General features: G+C 39.3%; 1 protein-coding gene across 5 annotated transcripts in view; it reads left to right on the top strand.

The window, feature by feature from the left end:
* Positions 1 to 726: 726 nt before the first annotated feature.
* prom1b (prominin 1 b) overlaps positions 727 to 16,531 on the top strand; it is a 28,596-nt gene continuing 12,791 nt past the window's right edge. For all 5 annotated transcript variants that reach the window (XR_014920851.1, XR_014920850.1, XR_014920849.1 and 2 more), the window contains exons 1-4: positions 727 to 1,415; positions 13,832 to 13,893; positions 14,687 to 14,713; positions 14,810 to 15,015. Coding sequence is in view for 2 of the 5 variants with exons in the window: in XM_085458941.1 (XP_085315067.1) it covers positions 1,145 to 1,415; positions 13,832 to 13,893; positions 14,687 to 14,713; positions 14,810 to 15,015 (566 nt within the window). In the remaining 3 variants the exon portion in view is untranslated. The remainder of the gene's footprint in view (positions 1,416 to 13,831; positions 13,894 to 14,686; positions 14,714 to 14,809; positions 15,016 to 16,531) is intronic.

Here is a 16,531-nt window from a genome sequence, read left to right as displayed (position 1 = left end):
AAGCCATCAAAGCGGTTTTTAAAGGCTTAACCAGACTATACTGTTTCCGTTAAACTCAATGCTTTGTTTCCACACTTTCTTGCCAAGTCAAACCTTGCATCTTTTGCCAGATGTTCCCGTTGCTGAACTATCTAACAGACAACTGCTAAGTGTCCAGACTCACTTTTACTCACAGAGGCCCAAGGTGTAGCCAAGTCAAACAGTATTTAAAACAAGATTATTCTGAACTTCTGAATCATGCAAAGCTACTTTAGCAGGCTCAGACTAAATGTATCAAGCTTGAAACACGTTCATACACAAAAATATCTCCCCATGAACCAAACCCTTCAAAATGATGATTGTTGGATCAACTGCAGGGTCAAAAAGCTCAAAATTTATACCAGTTGCGTTATTGGCTCAGATGTTGGAAGCAGAATTTTAATTCCTGAGAGAAAAAGAACACAAACCAAAGCCAAATAGTAAGACAGTATGAATAGCAGAGGCAAGATTTATGATTTTTTTTAAAAAACATTTTTGGTTTTTATTCACTCATTTTGTTATTTTTAGTTAACAAAAATCTCCACACCTCGTTATATTTTACTGTATTGACTCTGTCCTGGACAAACAAACAGCCTGCTTAAATCCACCTTTTGGTTTCCTGTTGTGAAGTCAGCGGGCGTGCTCAGCTGACCCTCTCTGAACCTCTGCTTGAACAGTACACCTGGGGATGAGAGAGAGAGAGAGAGAGAGAGAGAGAGAGAGGGTGACAGGTGGCTGGTCAGAGCGGTGTCGCGCGCCACAGATGCTCCCGACCAGCTTTCAAACGCGCGCGAGCGTGCTCGAGCCTTTTACGTGCACGCGAGATTAGGCTGCTCGCAGGACGAAGCCGGTGAGAATGTGTGAGCGCTCGTCTTCGGCCGCCGGAGCCCCGGGAAGATGTCGGTGATGACTCCGTACCGGGAAACCCGTAGCTAACGGCTGCTACTCCTGCGACCATTGGATGTTGTTTTTAAAACTTTTCCTTAGGACGGTTGTTTTTGCGGTGTGGGGATAAAAAAACACCACCCGGAGGGACAGGTGTCACCCCCCTTCTCCCTCCAGTTTTGTGTTTCCTTTCCCCCTCATACTTTTTTTTTTTGGAAACCGAGTAGGACCTTGGGGAGCCATGCTGTGGACACGCTGGCTCGTGCTGCTGCTCTGCTGGGGGGCCACAGGCAGCGAAGAGCAGGCGGATGAGAGGGGCGCGGTACCGGCTGAGGTCCGGTCGGACTCCCGCAGAGAGCGCTCACCTCCGCCGGTGGAGCCGCTGGATTTTGGGTTTGTACCAGCGGCGGTTTACGACACCCACGCTTATTACGAGCCAGGGAGCATGGGGATCCTCTTCCATATGGTCCACGCGTTTCTCTACATCATTCAGCCGAACCCCTTTCCCAAAGGTGAGATTACCGACACCTCCCCACCCGTGTTTCCTATTCCCAGGACGTTGTCTTTACGGTGCACCACCGTGGCCTAGTTCAACTTCAACGTTAGTGCGGCTCGAACAGGTGCGACCAATCACATTTAATTAGGCTACCTGAGGAGAAAGTTCAGCAAGTATTTTTAGCACCCGGTTTATAATCTGTTATTTACAGCAGCAGAACTCGTTATGACCACAAACTTGACTCAACCTTACTTGTCATCCAGATGCTGCTGTACAGATGCTCAGTATACATATGTTTATGCATATCTGTCTATATATGAAATACAAGTGCACAGTCCATTTATGTAAGAAGTGCATTACTTGTCAGTGTAATCACAGTCACAATCACAGGACATGAGACAGAGAGATACTTTATTGTGTGCAATAAGTGTGCAATTGTGGTGGAAAAGTGTACAATTGAGAATGTGTGTATGCAGGGTTTCTCTTGGCTGAAAGCAGGCTTTCAGGGATGAAACTCTATTAGTCTGCATATGAATAAGCTAATTCGTTTGCATAACCTTACTTAATAGATGTCTATGGATTTTTCTCGTATTTTTATCCATTTGAAAATCAAAAAAAATGTTTTCTGATTGGGTAAATTCAACCACATTTAAAAAAAACTAATTATAAATAGATACAGCTATATTAAACATATTTTTACATGAAAGAAAAATATTGATATGCATTTCAATATTAAAGCAAGTAAGTAAAAAAGAAAAAAAGTGGACCATTGTTTTTCCATTTAAAGGTCTGGGTCCACACAAGCTATAATTAATGTGAGAATCTAAAAATATATATATCCTGATTAAACAAAGACATTTATTTTTAGACTTTGATTCTCCTCACTGCCCACGTTGATGCCATGATTTGTTTTAAGGCATTGAACGTCAGGCAGCTCACAAATCACTCACTTGGCTTAGAGGTCGGGGACCTGACTGGACTGTTGTACGTCATAAACCAAATGGCAAAGTCCAAATAAACAGTAATAACCTCAACAAGGCTGCTGTGGCGCGAGTTATTTGTGCTGTGCTGCTGTGTCTGTAACCCTAAACCCAGAGGTAAACCTGTGCCATGTCATCGTTATCTAATTTTAACACTGCTGCCACCCCCCCCCCCCCCCCCCCCCCCAAAAAAAAAAAAAAAATTAAAATCCCTCAAACTCAAAGAGCACAAAGGGGGTGGTATGCTGTGATGATATGCGATTGTTGAGCAGCTTAAAGGGATCCGTAGCTGTCATGAATGATCTCCTGCAAGCCCATGCTCCAGGTGATTCATAGGTGATCACAGGATCAATAAAAACAATGTATGTTGCTCTGTTGTCTTTGTGATGAAGGCCAGTAAGTAATCCAGTGATCACATCCCATCAAAAACAGTTTGTTTATGTGTTGTATGTGCAACTATGGGTGGTCACGTTGGTTGATGACACACAGCAATTGGATTGAAGGTTTTAAGTTGCTGCCATTTCGGTGTCCAGGGTTAGGGCCGCTGGCTGGCTAATCAATTAGCAGATCTGCGATTAAGGGAAGCTTTCCCAGTCACCTGCATCACAGCATAATACCTTAATCCGCTGCACCATATGCTGCTATTCCATTCCAGTATGACTCACTATCACACACACAGGTAGCCCACCTGGATGCCACATCATCTCCCTGTACGTATATGTATAAATGCTTTACACGACCTGAGCCTGGTAGACAGTGGCAGGTGCATGTGTTCATTTGTGGTGAATGCAACACTGTCAAGCAAAACTGTTATGAACATTAAATCAGAAGAAGGTGCCATATATATGTTTTGTTCATTTGCTTCTAAAGCTTCCAATTTCAAGCTTACAGTAGGGGAAAAATTATTGAACACGTAAATATATTTCTAAAGGAAATTCTCACAAGATGTCTGTAACAACCCATCCAGCCCACACATGCAATGAAATCAAACCATAGATGTACATAAATTATGTGTAATAATGAGAAATGACAGAGAAAAGGACATGGAAAGTCATGACACCAGCTGAAATTTGTCAGTACTTACATAAATGATATTGATTGGCCACCTGGTTCAATCCTATCTGAAGTGCCATAAAAAGCTGTCTCATTACTAAGGTATCATACAAGAAATATGTCATTATGGGTAAAACTAATGAGCTCTCTCCGTGAGCACTGTTGGGGCCGTAATCAGGAAGTGAAAAGAACATAATTTCACTATGAAATTGCCATGACCAGCTACTCCCTGCAAGATTTGGGACAGAAGAGTGAAAACAAATATCAGAAGAGTTGTCTATGAGCCAAGGACCACTTGTGGAGAGCTACAAAAAGACCTGGAATCAGCAGTAGGGCTGCTCGATTATGGCAAAAATGATAATCACGATTATTTTCACTGAAATTGAGATCACGATTATTTGACGATATTTATTTAACCCTTTAAGACCTACTATAGAACCAAGTCCACCAGAGCTTATATTATTTTTATTTATTTATTTTTACATGCTGTAGTGCCATTTATGGGAGCATTTCAAGTTGCTATACATCAATACAACTGTTATAGCCCATATTTTAATAATATGTATGCATTAAGTGCATAGTAATTACATAAAATTCAAAAAAGTGCAATAAACTACAAAAAAAATTGAAAATCGCTTTTGTTTTGTTTACATATATTTCTACTTGGAGAAGTTTAAGAGGTTTATCCCTCAAAACTTTAAATACAATAAAGTTGCAAAAAATAGTTTCCCACCACAGGAAATTTATTTTGAGTGTCTTCATAGTTTTATTTTGGAGATACAGCAATTTTTATATACTGCAGGAAAAACAAAAAACAATCCTATGATGCAAATTTGCAAAGAAAACAGCATGTGCATCATTTCACTGTGGGAAGTGTTACGAACAGCTGATAGGAACGGCGAAGCGTGTTTCTGGAATATTATGTTTTTGTTCCTGCAAGCGCTTTTTATGCAATTTTTGCAAAGCTATATGTGGAACGAAACCGTGACCGAGGACAAGCTGATGGCATCAGATGTAAGTACAACTCCTCCGGTTTCATGTGCAAAACAAATTATTGCGCTAGCTTACACGGTTCAGGTTCTACAGGGATTTAACAATAGTTAAGCAAAACGAAGCATGCAGCTCTGACCGGCTTTAAAGGGTTAACAATGACTTTAAAAAAATAATATAAAATGGTGTGCAACACCACTGAAGTTTTTTTTTTTTTTTTTAACTCTTTTCAACCAACGGCAGTCACTCTCCAAATAACTTCTGCTTAGCTTTCCGCGCTTCCCTCGGGTCCTCTTAATCAGCGGTCTCCAACCTTTTTTGCGCCACGGACCGGTTTATGCCCGACAATATTTTCACGGACCGGCCTTTAAGGTGTCGCGGATAAATGAGGGAGGGGCTAATAATCGGCTCGGTCATTTTTAATGATCGTTGAAAGCCCAGATCGTAATCGTGATTAAAATTCGATTAATTGAGCAGCCCTAATCAGCAGGTACAATTGTTTCAAGGAAAGCAATAAGTAATGCACTTGACTGTATGCACACTCACCTTGCAATACTCCATTCGCAAAGAAAAGGCATGCTGAAGCATGTATGCAGAACAACATTTAGACAAGCCTGTAAAATACTGGGAGAATATAGTCTGGTCAGATTAGACTACGATTGATATCACTGGAGGCCATAATACACAATGTTCAGAGGTCAAAAGGCAGTGCATATCACCCCAGAAACACCATACCAACAGTGATGTTTGGAGGTGGGAGTATCACAGTGTATGGCCGTTTTCCAGCCTATGGCACTAGCACACTTCGTCTAATTGAAAGAAGGATGAATGGAAAAATGTGATGAGACATTCTTGATAAAAATCTTCTTCCGTCTACCAGGAAATGACATTTCAGGACATTTGAAAGACATTTCAGGAAGCAATGATCACAAACACAGCCATGAAACTCTCAGCTGGTTTCAGAGGAAGAAAACAAAGCTACTAGAATGACCCAGCCAATCTACAGAAACAAATAAAACTCAGAGTTCATAGAATGGGTCCACGAAACCTCCAGGATTTGAGGACTGGCTGTAGGGAAGAACTGGCTAGAATCACACCCGAGCAGTGCATGCGGCTAGTTTCTCCATACATCGTGAAGCTGTGATCACCAACAAAAGGTTTAGTACGAAGTATTAAATACATTTCATTAAACACTTTTTCCTGTGTCGTTTCTCATTATTACATGTCACTTAATTTATAGACATCTATAGCTTGATTTCCTTGCATGTGTGGATTGGATGGGTTGTTACCGACATTAAGTGATCATTTCATGTCAATATCACCTTTAGAAATACATTTACTTAGAAATTTACCGATGTGTTCAATAATTTTACCCACTGTAAATGCTTTACACATCCTGATCCTCTGAGGTAGTGACCAGTGCATGTGTTTGTTTCAGGTGGTTGCAAAGCTGCCACAATCCCTAAATCAAGAGAAGGTTCAATAAAATACATATTTTTAAGCCTCCACGAAATATTTTCTCATAAGAAACGATAATTAACGAATATTCCTTTATCCTTAAAAAAAACATATTAACTGATGTCATGATATGCAGATAACCTTGATATTTAAACCTAAAAATGTGAAAAAATTATAATATGGTTATATTAATTGTAATATTATAAATAAATAATCCAGTAGTGTTGCTTGAATTCCAGAATCCCTTCCATCTTCCTTCACTGAAATTTGAATGATATTAGTTTTTACAAATCAAAAGAGAGACAAAACATAAAAGAACTTTAAGATACATTGATTTTTCTTTTTTTTTTTACATTTCTATGGACTTGAGAGATACTGATAGCTTTACTCCCATGTGGGTTAGTTGAGGGTAGTCTAATTTTTGGTATTAGCGATCCCTACATTCAGATAAATTGCTTTTAACATAAGTTATGAACCAGGCTAATTTCATTAGCCTTTTGTATAATTTTTTTTCATGTACTAATAGAAGGAAGTAATAAAAATAATGTGCCGAGAGGCTGAAAAAGTTTGTCTTAAACAAAATAAAGTCCTAATAAACATAAAAATTTATGTTCATCTGAGAAACGTGTTTTTCACATACTTGGATGTGTCATGACGTTACAGTTGAAGTAATACAGTTGTGTAGTGTTTTGTGGTCTTTCCACATGCAAACACCTTTTATGTTTGCACAGCTACAGTTAAAGACTGTAGCACATCTGCTGTGTGGTCAAAAGAAACACCACATGTGATCTGAGTTTAAAGCTATTTGAAAAAATGAATTATTAGTAGTAGTATCTGTAAAGCTTATACATTTAATTTTTTAAAATAAAATACTGGCAAGTATTTCCCTGTATTTTTCCAAAGTGAGAATTGCCAGGAAAGCAAGGGGTGGGAATCAGTCTGGTTATGAATGCATCTTGATACAGCAATGGGACTGAAAAATCTGAATTCAAAGAGTAAGAGGTGTGGTAAACATTGTATAACTAACTGTATAACAACTAAAAAGAAAAAAAACCTCTTAAAATGCCAAAAGTATTTTTCAACTGTGTGGGGTAATCAGTCTGTTCACTGAGTGAGACAGCTGAATTAATTTGATTTATTGGCAATCTGATTCACTGATTCACTTCCTCCTGCTGCCTGCTTGTTCTTCGCCTCCGTTCAGAGCAGTTGACAACTTTTTGAGTAAGTTTACATTGTTCCATGGAGTCCTGCACTAAACTCTATGTGTCCATGTTTTCTGTTGTGCTGCAGTGCATGCTTATGTGCTCAGCTTAGATGCGGTCATCGTTAGTTGTTGCAGAGGTGGCAGGTTTGTGTTCGGCTGCAGTGTTAAAGATGAGATTTGTCAGGTCTGTCAGAACATTGAAAATTAATCAGTAAAGAGTTAATCAGTGTAATGTGGCACAGTTATCAGACTGTGTCCAAATCCCCATAAATCCCCTCACTTTGTAAATTTCATTTATTTTTGGCGATTCCAGCAGAACTGTTTGCATATGAGTGTTATCAGAGAATAAAACATGTGTGCTTAGGTTCAGCAGGGTATCAGCATTTCCTGACACTGGGTTTCCTCTGGGACTCACTCATCCCTTTTTCCACTAACAGTGAAGAAGCATTTTGGGCTCTTTCACTGAGTGTGGAGGCAGCGTCTTATCCCTCTGATACACACAGGCTGGATTAGAGGATTAGCATCCACAGGCTAATGCTAACACTGTCCTGCTACCACTGCTGCAGATGGCATTGTCACACACACACTCACAACTTTGGGTAAATACATGCACAGGCGTGTGCACACACAAATACCGAAAGTGGGTCATAGTCCTGGTGTTTGTCTGCTTGCCTTAATTACTGTGATTGGTTGTGGGAATGTTTACCAAGCGTCTTAAATTAGATCACTCTGAAGAGGAACTCGCACATTTTGGAGAATGAAATTATTTAAAATCCTGCATTTTAGCATCTGAGACTGTAGACACATTTTCTGCAGTTTCTGTACGCCTCTTATGTATATTAACAAAAATAATTATTTCCAAGCACCGTGTTTGTGAATATTAGCTGATGTTCTTATCTTTGAATGTTTGGGCAGCTGGATATCGACAGCTATTTAAATAAATTAGCTTTTTTTTTAAACTTTTCTTTTAAGGCCATCCATTTTCTTGACTTCTCATCTAATTCTGTAACACAAGAAGCAACCTTTAGAACAAGCCTTTTGAAGGGCTGGCATACACACAGAGACTGACAACCATTAATGTGATGATTCACACCTATGGCCAGTTTATAATCACCAATGCAAGTCTTTGATCTGTGGGAGGAAACCAGCTTTTATTCATAATTTCACTTGATAATTGAGTTCATCAAGGAAATGTTGAGTAATACATTTTAAATTCAAATTCTTTGTCTTCATTTCTCATCTCTTCAAATGTGAATCTGAAACAGGTCTGAGTGTGTTGTACAAAAGCATAAAAAGACATGGCACATAATCCTCTTAGTAGTTTTGCTGTAGCAAACAGTTGGCTCTGACTTCCTTTAGTGTCTCATGCTGACATGAAGTACAGCGCTTAATGGATTGTGTAACACTCATCATTTATTGAAAGTAACAAAAGTTCTCTGTTTTTGGAAGATCTTATATCACGATAGCAACACCTTTTCCACTGCAACCCAGGCACCGATGCACTTATATGCAGTAAATGAGCGCTTTTGAATTTCAGGGACTCAAAAGGAAAAGAAATTGAATCAAGTCAGCGTCTGTCTATACGTTAGCTCTTGGTAGCTGCTAATATTGGAAGCAGCTGTTCCTAAAGTGGGGGTTGGTCAGGATGAAGGAGTTGGATAATAAATCTTGGGGGAAAAGACAAGAAAACATGGTTGGGACTGATTACATTTCTTATTGCAGATTTCCACTATAGTCGTCTTATTCACCAAGCAAAAGTATATAATACTAACAAGCGCTTGACGAGCTTGGATTGCTTTAGATGGCTAAATTTAAAAACCCTCTGATCAAAAATAAAAAACTTTCATACATAATGGTGAACGTGAGTCTATTATTTTGTTAACTGCAACACAAAGGCAAACAGTTATGAATAGAAACTGACTAATATAGTCGTTAAGTGTATGATTCATGCATGCAAATGTCTCCTAAAAGCATCAGAGGTGGTGGTTGGGTTGCATAAGATTTTGCCCACATCTTCCAGTAATCTCTCAGAGCAGGTCAGTGTAGAGGATTGTGTTTACCTACATTTACAGATTACAGTAAGATGGTTGTAAATTCTGATTTGTAGATCAGATTAGCTAACTAGAGGGTTTATTTTTAGATTTTTATTTTTATTATAATTTATTTCTGATCTTACCTGTGTCTTTCTTGCAGTTCTGATGCACAACTGCCTTTATAGTGTAAGAAAAACACTCAGGCCAGGCTGGGATTTATTGAAATGTCTTTAATTAAAAACAAAATATTCACTAACTACACTAAAACCAATCAAAAGCTTCTCTCACAAGACACTAAAAGCAAGAAAATGGTAATTTTTCTATTTATATTTGCTCATTTAAAAAAAAAATAGAGTTGTTTTCCTCGGGGACTACTGAGGTTGTATGAGATCATGTTGGGCAGTGGTCTGTTCATCCTTTTAGGTATAAGTCTGATGCTTGTTTATCCCTTCTCTTCCTTTCATTTCCCGTAGGTAGCTCCTATACTGGGTCACTGAACTAAGCTGTGTAAGCTTAACTGCCCTCAGTGGCTAATGCTAACTAAGTAGCTGAGCAACAGCAGGTGGCACTGACCCTACTGTGAGGTGCTCATATGCTGCATCTGCAGAGTTAACCAGTAAAAATGTCTTCACACTTTGTGACAGGCCGGTCAGTGTTAGCAGCATTTTCACAGAGATTAGAGAAACAGAAATGCGAGTCCCCTCCCACCACGAGCAGAAACACAGTATTGGGTACTGAGAGGATTATCTGTGTGGTTACAAAAGAAAAGCACACATCACTGTTACTTTTGTTTGACTGAGCAGAAATGTTCAGGAAGTCTGAAAATGCAAAAAGAAAAAGACAGTTTGTTGCCAGTCAACAAAAATAAATGCATAAAAAATTAATTTAAACACAAAAAAACAAAATGTTCTGTTCAGTCATCTGGAAGATCTGTTCCTTTGTTTTGATAGTACGCAATACAAGATCTAGGATAAGGTAGCTAATTGATTTGTTGATTCATAATTAACTCTGTCAAAAATTTCTAGCACGAAATGTAAAACATTCTCTGATTTGGATGGATTTGCTGCTTTTGTGTGTGTGTGTGTAATTCTCCATGTAATTTAAAGAAACCACCTCAGACTCACAAAAGTAATTTTCTGACATGTGATCAATTAAATCTGCTATGAAAACAGACATTACTGCACACTTTCCACGGGAAAGAAAGAGAAATTAAATGTTTGGTAAGCTCGGTACAAACAGAAGATTAAAAACCATGTAGACACTGTGAAGTGCACTTTATCACCTCACCTGATGATCAGCAGGTGTGCAAGCAGAAGCTTGAACCAGAATCTGTGTGTGTGTGTGTGTGTGCGTGTGTGTGCGCACGCGCGTGCGTGTGTGTGTGCACGCGCGTGCGTGTGTGTGTGAGGGACATCTATTTGCTAAACTGGTCTCCATCTGCTTGTGTGCAGTGGCACATGACACGGTACTAATCTGAGAAGCTCTGCTGTGAGATAATATTAAGTTAAAAGACAGAAAAAAAGGGAAAAGGTTGGATATTTTTCTTTTTGGGAAAATAAACAACTTTGCCAACATTATGTTGACCTTATTATAGTTTTCTTTAAAAAATGCTTTTTGTTAACTAAAATAAAAACTTGATTTTTCTGGTAAAAATAGCAAACAGTGTTGTGCACTAACACCTAGGGGTGCAACGATACACAAAATTCACGGTTCGGTTCGGTTCGATACTTTGGTGTCACGGTTCGATATTTTTTCGATACAAAAAAATGTTCATGCATTTTTAATTTGTCATTTATTAAAATTGTAAATATATATTTTAACTCAAAAGTACAGTTTTTAAATTTAACCCTAACCCTTGTGCGTGTTTTTTATTTTGACAGCGAATGCGCACCTGCGGACCACTTATGTGCAGCCCTGGTTATTTAGCTCATCATATTGCAGCCACAGAAATTCTTTTGTCCATGAAACCATAAAGCTGCACTTTCTTTTTGCCTTATAGTCTGATTTGTCATAACTTCTCCGTTTTGTGGTAAGCTTTTCTTTGGCTGTCACTTCTTCACCCTGACCTGTCTTATTTGGCTCAGCAGAACTGAAATGCTTTTACACGCTCACTCACATAAGCTCAGCGATTCTCTGCGCGATCAACCTCTCACATGTTTAAGCTTGCTGCGGGAGATTTCACTTGTCATGTTTGCATAGTAAGCTAACGATTAATAAGACGATGTCAGAGGAATTGGTGCACAAATTATCATCACTCACAGATCAGTGCTGTCGCTCTCTATACACAGTTCGCACGATTGCAAAGTGAAAGCAAAAAAACAAGCGCAAATTCAAACGCGACTTCAATATGTCACATATTGACAGTGGCTCACCGATGCCAATGACATAATTACCCAGCTACATTTCTGAAAGAATGCAAAAGCATTGACATATATTTTTCCTACAATAGCCCGACGGGCAGGGCAGAGATAGATTTTGGTAGCCCGACTGAAAAAAATCGCTAGCCCCGGGACGTCGGGCTAGCGATATTGCGAGCCTTGTATCTGATTGAGGAATCACTCATCTTTGGAAAAGAGAGTTTATTACAGAGAAATGTCTCTTTCCAAAATAAAAGCTATACTATCCGCTTCTTCTGGGCTATATTCTCAGCAGCATAAGGAGAATCATGTGCTAACAGCTGTCTAAATGACTCGGCTAAAGTTAGTAGCATGCTTGCTTTTTTTTGTCTGCTTCCACTTGTCTTTGCACTAGGATGATGTCGGCGTAAATGTGCAGTCATATTCGTTGTGTTCCCACTAGTGCTTTCAGGTTAATCTCGTTGAAATGACCTTAACGCCACAACACGGCAAATCTCCGTTAACGAGCTACCGCCGATCGCTCCGTGCATGGGGCTAGACGGCCAACACGTTAACGAGCTAACTGCGCTAACACACTAGTTCACACCAATGTAATTGAGCATTGCATGGCACATCCAACATACTGTTTTACTTTAGTCCATGACTCGCTTACCTTCAGGGTCATACGTCACATGAAAACCAAAATAATTCCAAACGGCCAGATCTGAATGAGAGTGGGGGAGGTCCATGTTAAAAGGAGAGCTTAACTTCTGTCTCGCTAGCTTGCCCTGCGCTCTTCCTTCTGACTATGCTGTCTGTGTTGAGCCCTCAGTGGATCTGCGCTGGACAGTGCAGCCTAGGCGGAGTAGTCGAACACAGATTCACTGAGCGCTCAACACAGACAGCATCGTCGGAAGGAAAGTTGATAAAATAAATTACAAATGTTGTATTGTTCGATACATATGCGTACCGAACCGAAAGCACTGTATCGAACGGTTCAATATCGATACGAATATCGTTGCACCCCTACTAACAACAAAGTAAAAGTAGTGGAAATGCTCTCACTTTTAGTTTCAGCCCACCCGGCACAAGGACTGATTTTTAGTCCGATTGTTTTTAATCACTTAATGAGTCTTCACCCAAATTATGCTCAAGATCGTATTTTTGTTGTTTCCTAGGAGCTTTTCACCATTTTCACAAGAACCACTCCTCCTCCTAGAGTACTGGTCAGATTTTAGTGAAACAAGATATGACTGTTTACAGGACTCCTTCACTTCTCAGTAGATTTTAATTCTCATTAGTTTGTGCAATACTTGAAAAACATAACTTTCCTTCTGTACTTCACATTAGGGTTGCCTGGGAGTTGTACTGGATCATGAGCTACTATGTGATTGAAATGTATCAGCACATGCCGAACAAGGCCCAGATGCAAATGTCTACCGAGATTTGAGATCTCTAGACGACTGAGAGTCAGCTGCTTTCAGAAAGTGTTGTTTTGTTTTCTGTTGTACTCTGTATGTCTAATAGGTTGCCCATGACAAACACCTGTCATATTAGAATAATTAAAGACTAAACCCTACACTGAAAAGAATACAAACTAAACCCACTCCGGAGACTGTCTGGAAACAAAAACTTTAAACAGAAATAAAAACTAATAAGAAAAATGCAAAACTTTAATAAAGCCGTTTGAGTGTTTGAGTTAAATAATGTGTGTAAACGACATTTGTATCTTTTTGAAGTGAGACCCGAAAAAAGAAATTGTGAACTACTGATTTAATGTGAGAAATCTGGCAAACAAACGCTGTGAAGTCATTTAATTGTACAACTTCAAATAACCTCTGCTGAGTTGTCAAATACAGTATTTTGATGTGAGTGTGTTGGAACGCTTGGATGTGATTGTATCTATACGTGGCACAGATATCCTGCTTTTAATGCTGTCAAATAGGCATACATGTAATATGTATGTGTGAGCTTGTGTCCATAGAAGCATATCGTAATCATCTTTTACATGCTGAGTAACACTGCTGTGAGTCACACTGCAGGTAGGCTTAGCGCTGGCTGACCTATATACAGTAAACACAGACAGCTGGACTGAACTGAAGTCACTGGTGACAAACTACACAATTCAAACAGCTCCCGTTAAAACACTGAAACACGGTCTCAGTGCCGTCCTCTCCTCGGAAATTAAAAAACGATCCCACGTAATCCGCGTTGTCTGCTTGTGAGCACATAAATGGATTCTTTTTTACCCTCTCCAACTTTGCTTGTCATCACGTACCTGCCTGTAAATCACTGAAACACAGCATCTACTCTGTGCGGCAGTTTTTCTGTATGTAAGCACTCGTCTGTATGTGTGTGTTCTTTTTTTTTTTTTGCAGATCTCATTGTCAAAGTCATTCAGCAAAACATGGGTGGAATCAAAATAGAGGAATGGAGAAAGGTATGTTAAGTGTTAAAATTACTAGCAAATGGTAATGAACTGGTTCTTTTATAGTGCTTTTCTATTCTACTTGAATACTGAGAGCACTTTGTAAAACATGCCTCATTCTTACAAGCACTTGCTTTTTACACTGAAGTGCTTTATAACTTTCCCATGATGAATGGATCACGGTTCAGTATCTTGCCCAAGGATGCTGAGGTATGCAGACAAGAGCAGCCTGGGATCCAACCACCAACCTTCCAATTAACAGATGACCTTCTCTACCTCCCGAGCTGTAGCCACCCCAATTACCCTCCACAGAACCCCCACATGCTCTTCTGATACAGTAACATATTTTGAATGGACGTTAGACCATTGGGTTTCTAAATTGTGTACTTGCAGGTTTTTGCAATTGTATTGGGGGCACACTGCTCACAAATTACTAGTAGATGACACGTCACTGTGAAGTATAATTTAAATTTAATTTATTTAATTTAAATCTTTAAAAGAAGCACTATCTAATTTTATACTTACACAAAACAATTGAGCAGTGTATGAAAAAAACATGTTTTGTGTCTCACTTTAAAGTTTATTAGTTTTATGTGTTTGGATAATTTTAATGAAATTAAAATATCACTTCACAGCAGGAACCACAAAGTGACTGTGTCACATCATGAAAAACTTTATTCATTTAGAAATGAGGATTCTCCTTTTTTTAATCCCTCTGTTGTCACATTGACCTGGTTTGCATGTCTTCTTTTTGTTCATGCTTGTGTGATTTCTGCACACCTCCACATCTGGTTTGGTGCTCCAGCCAGAAAACGTCGTCTTGTTGCTGCAGGTAAACTCCTCTCAACACAGCTTTCACTGCATATCTCTGTCAAAAGTAAAGGGCAGAGAGCAGATTGATAACTGGGTGAATGCTCTCCTCCCGCAGTGGATCCAGTACGAGTCCGGATTTCTCATATGTGCAACCTTCGGCGTCGTGTTTGTGGTCCTTATCCCCGTCATAGCTATGTGCTTCTGCATGTGTCGATGCTGTGATAACTGTGGAGGGGAGATGCATCAGAGACAGAGGAAAAATGCAGACTGTCACAGAGGTTTCTATACCGCCTCGCTGGTTGCTACAACCATCTTCATCATGTGAGTCGTCATTCCTCTTCTTCAGTTTTTATCATTATCAGTCTGCTATACTCCAAAATGAGGATGATTTTAATGACACTGGTTCTCCTCTACTTTGATTTCTGTATTGCGAAGTACCTGTAAGATTTCACCTTCTGCGGTGATTTGTTATTTTTGCATATTTGTCACACATCCACACTTCAGATCATCAAAGACATTTTGATGATTAAAAATGATCACAGTAACCAGAATAAACACAAAATGCAGATTTTAAATGATTCTTTCAATTTTTAAGGGAAAAGGCTATCCAAACCTACCTGGCCCTATGCAAAAAAATCATTGCCCCTTTTCTAAATCATGAATTAACTCCAATGAATCACATTGGAGTATAATTTCATTAGTCATTTCCAGCTATGATTATTGCCAGACCTGCTGAATCATGAAATCATTTAAACACTTGTTTAAAGCACCTGTTTTTGATACAACTGTGTAAACATTAGAAAATTTAAATTTTATTGTTGTAATTTTAATATGTTTGTCAGAAACGGGTCTCTTTTGTAAATGAGACATTGATTCTCAAGGGGACTACCTGCATAAATAGAGGTTAAATAGAAATAAACAGAATCTGCCTGACAAAGTGAAGTAGACTAAAAAATCTGAAAAAGCAACACATCATACCACGATCTAAAGAAACTCAAAAACAGCTGAAAAACAAAGTCATTGACATATGTCAGTCAATAAACAGATGGAAACTGCATCTACAAGCCTGATTGCTCATTACTGCTTTTGTTATCTGTTGAAGTTCAGGGTCTGGTTGCTGGGCTGAGGTCAGCATTCAGTCAGCTTTATAGCATCACTCTGGGTTCTTGGCTAGCTTAGCATTAGCATGCTGTGTGTGCAGGTGCTTGCAAGGAGCCGAAGTTGTGTTGGCAGCATAATGCGTTTTTTTTCTGACCTGGATGCAGTTTCCACTTTACCATTGTGCTCTTGTCCTTTTGTGTAGTAAAACTAAATGTAATGACTATATCCAGGCTGTAGACCGTACCACTATCTTCCATCTCCGGCACACAAACTGAAATTAGCTGAGTGAACTGCTGCAGAAACCGGTAAATGGTATTGATAGGCAAACAGACTAACAATTCCAAAGAATTTGACTACTGGGAAACGGTTCTTGTACAGAACTGGTTCTCGATTCCCATCCCTGCCAGCAAGCTCACCTCTGAATGGCTCAAAAATCATATAAGAGGCCATTCATGCTTGAAAACCCTCAGATGTGACCAAATCAAAACAATTAAATAAAGAAGGGTGGGCCAAATTCCTCCACAGTGATGTGAAAGACCCATTGCCATTTATCACAAACACTTGATTGCAGCTCTTGCTGCCAAAGGTGCCACAACCAGTTATTAGGCTTAGGGGTCAAATTACATGGTGCCAGGTAGGTTTGGATAGCTTTCTTCACTGCATATGAACCCAAAACGTTACACAAGTTATCTGTTTTCTCAAATAGATTACAACCTACAAGCTAAAAGACTATCAG

This window comes from Copadichromis virginalis, linkage group LG6 (genome assembly GCF_057382275.1).
Source record: "Copadichromis virginalis isolate Kocher_CV1m ecotype Utaka linkage group LG6, C_Virginalis_male_GT1.1, whole genome shotgun sequence".
Taxonomy (NCBI): Eukaryota; Metazoa; Chordata; class Actinopteri; order Cichliformes; family Cichlidae; genus Copadichromis; species Copadichromis virginalis.
The sequence above is the reverse complement of the archived record's forward strand: the minus strand, read 5'-3'. Positions and strand labels throughout refer to the sequence as shown.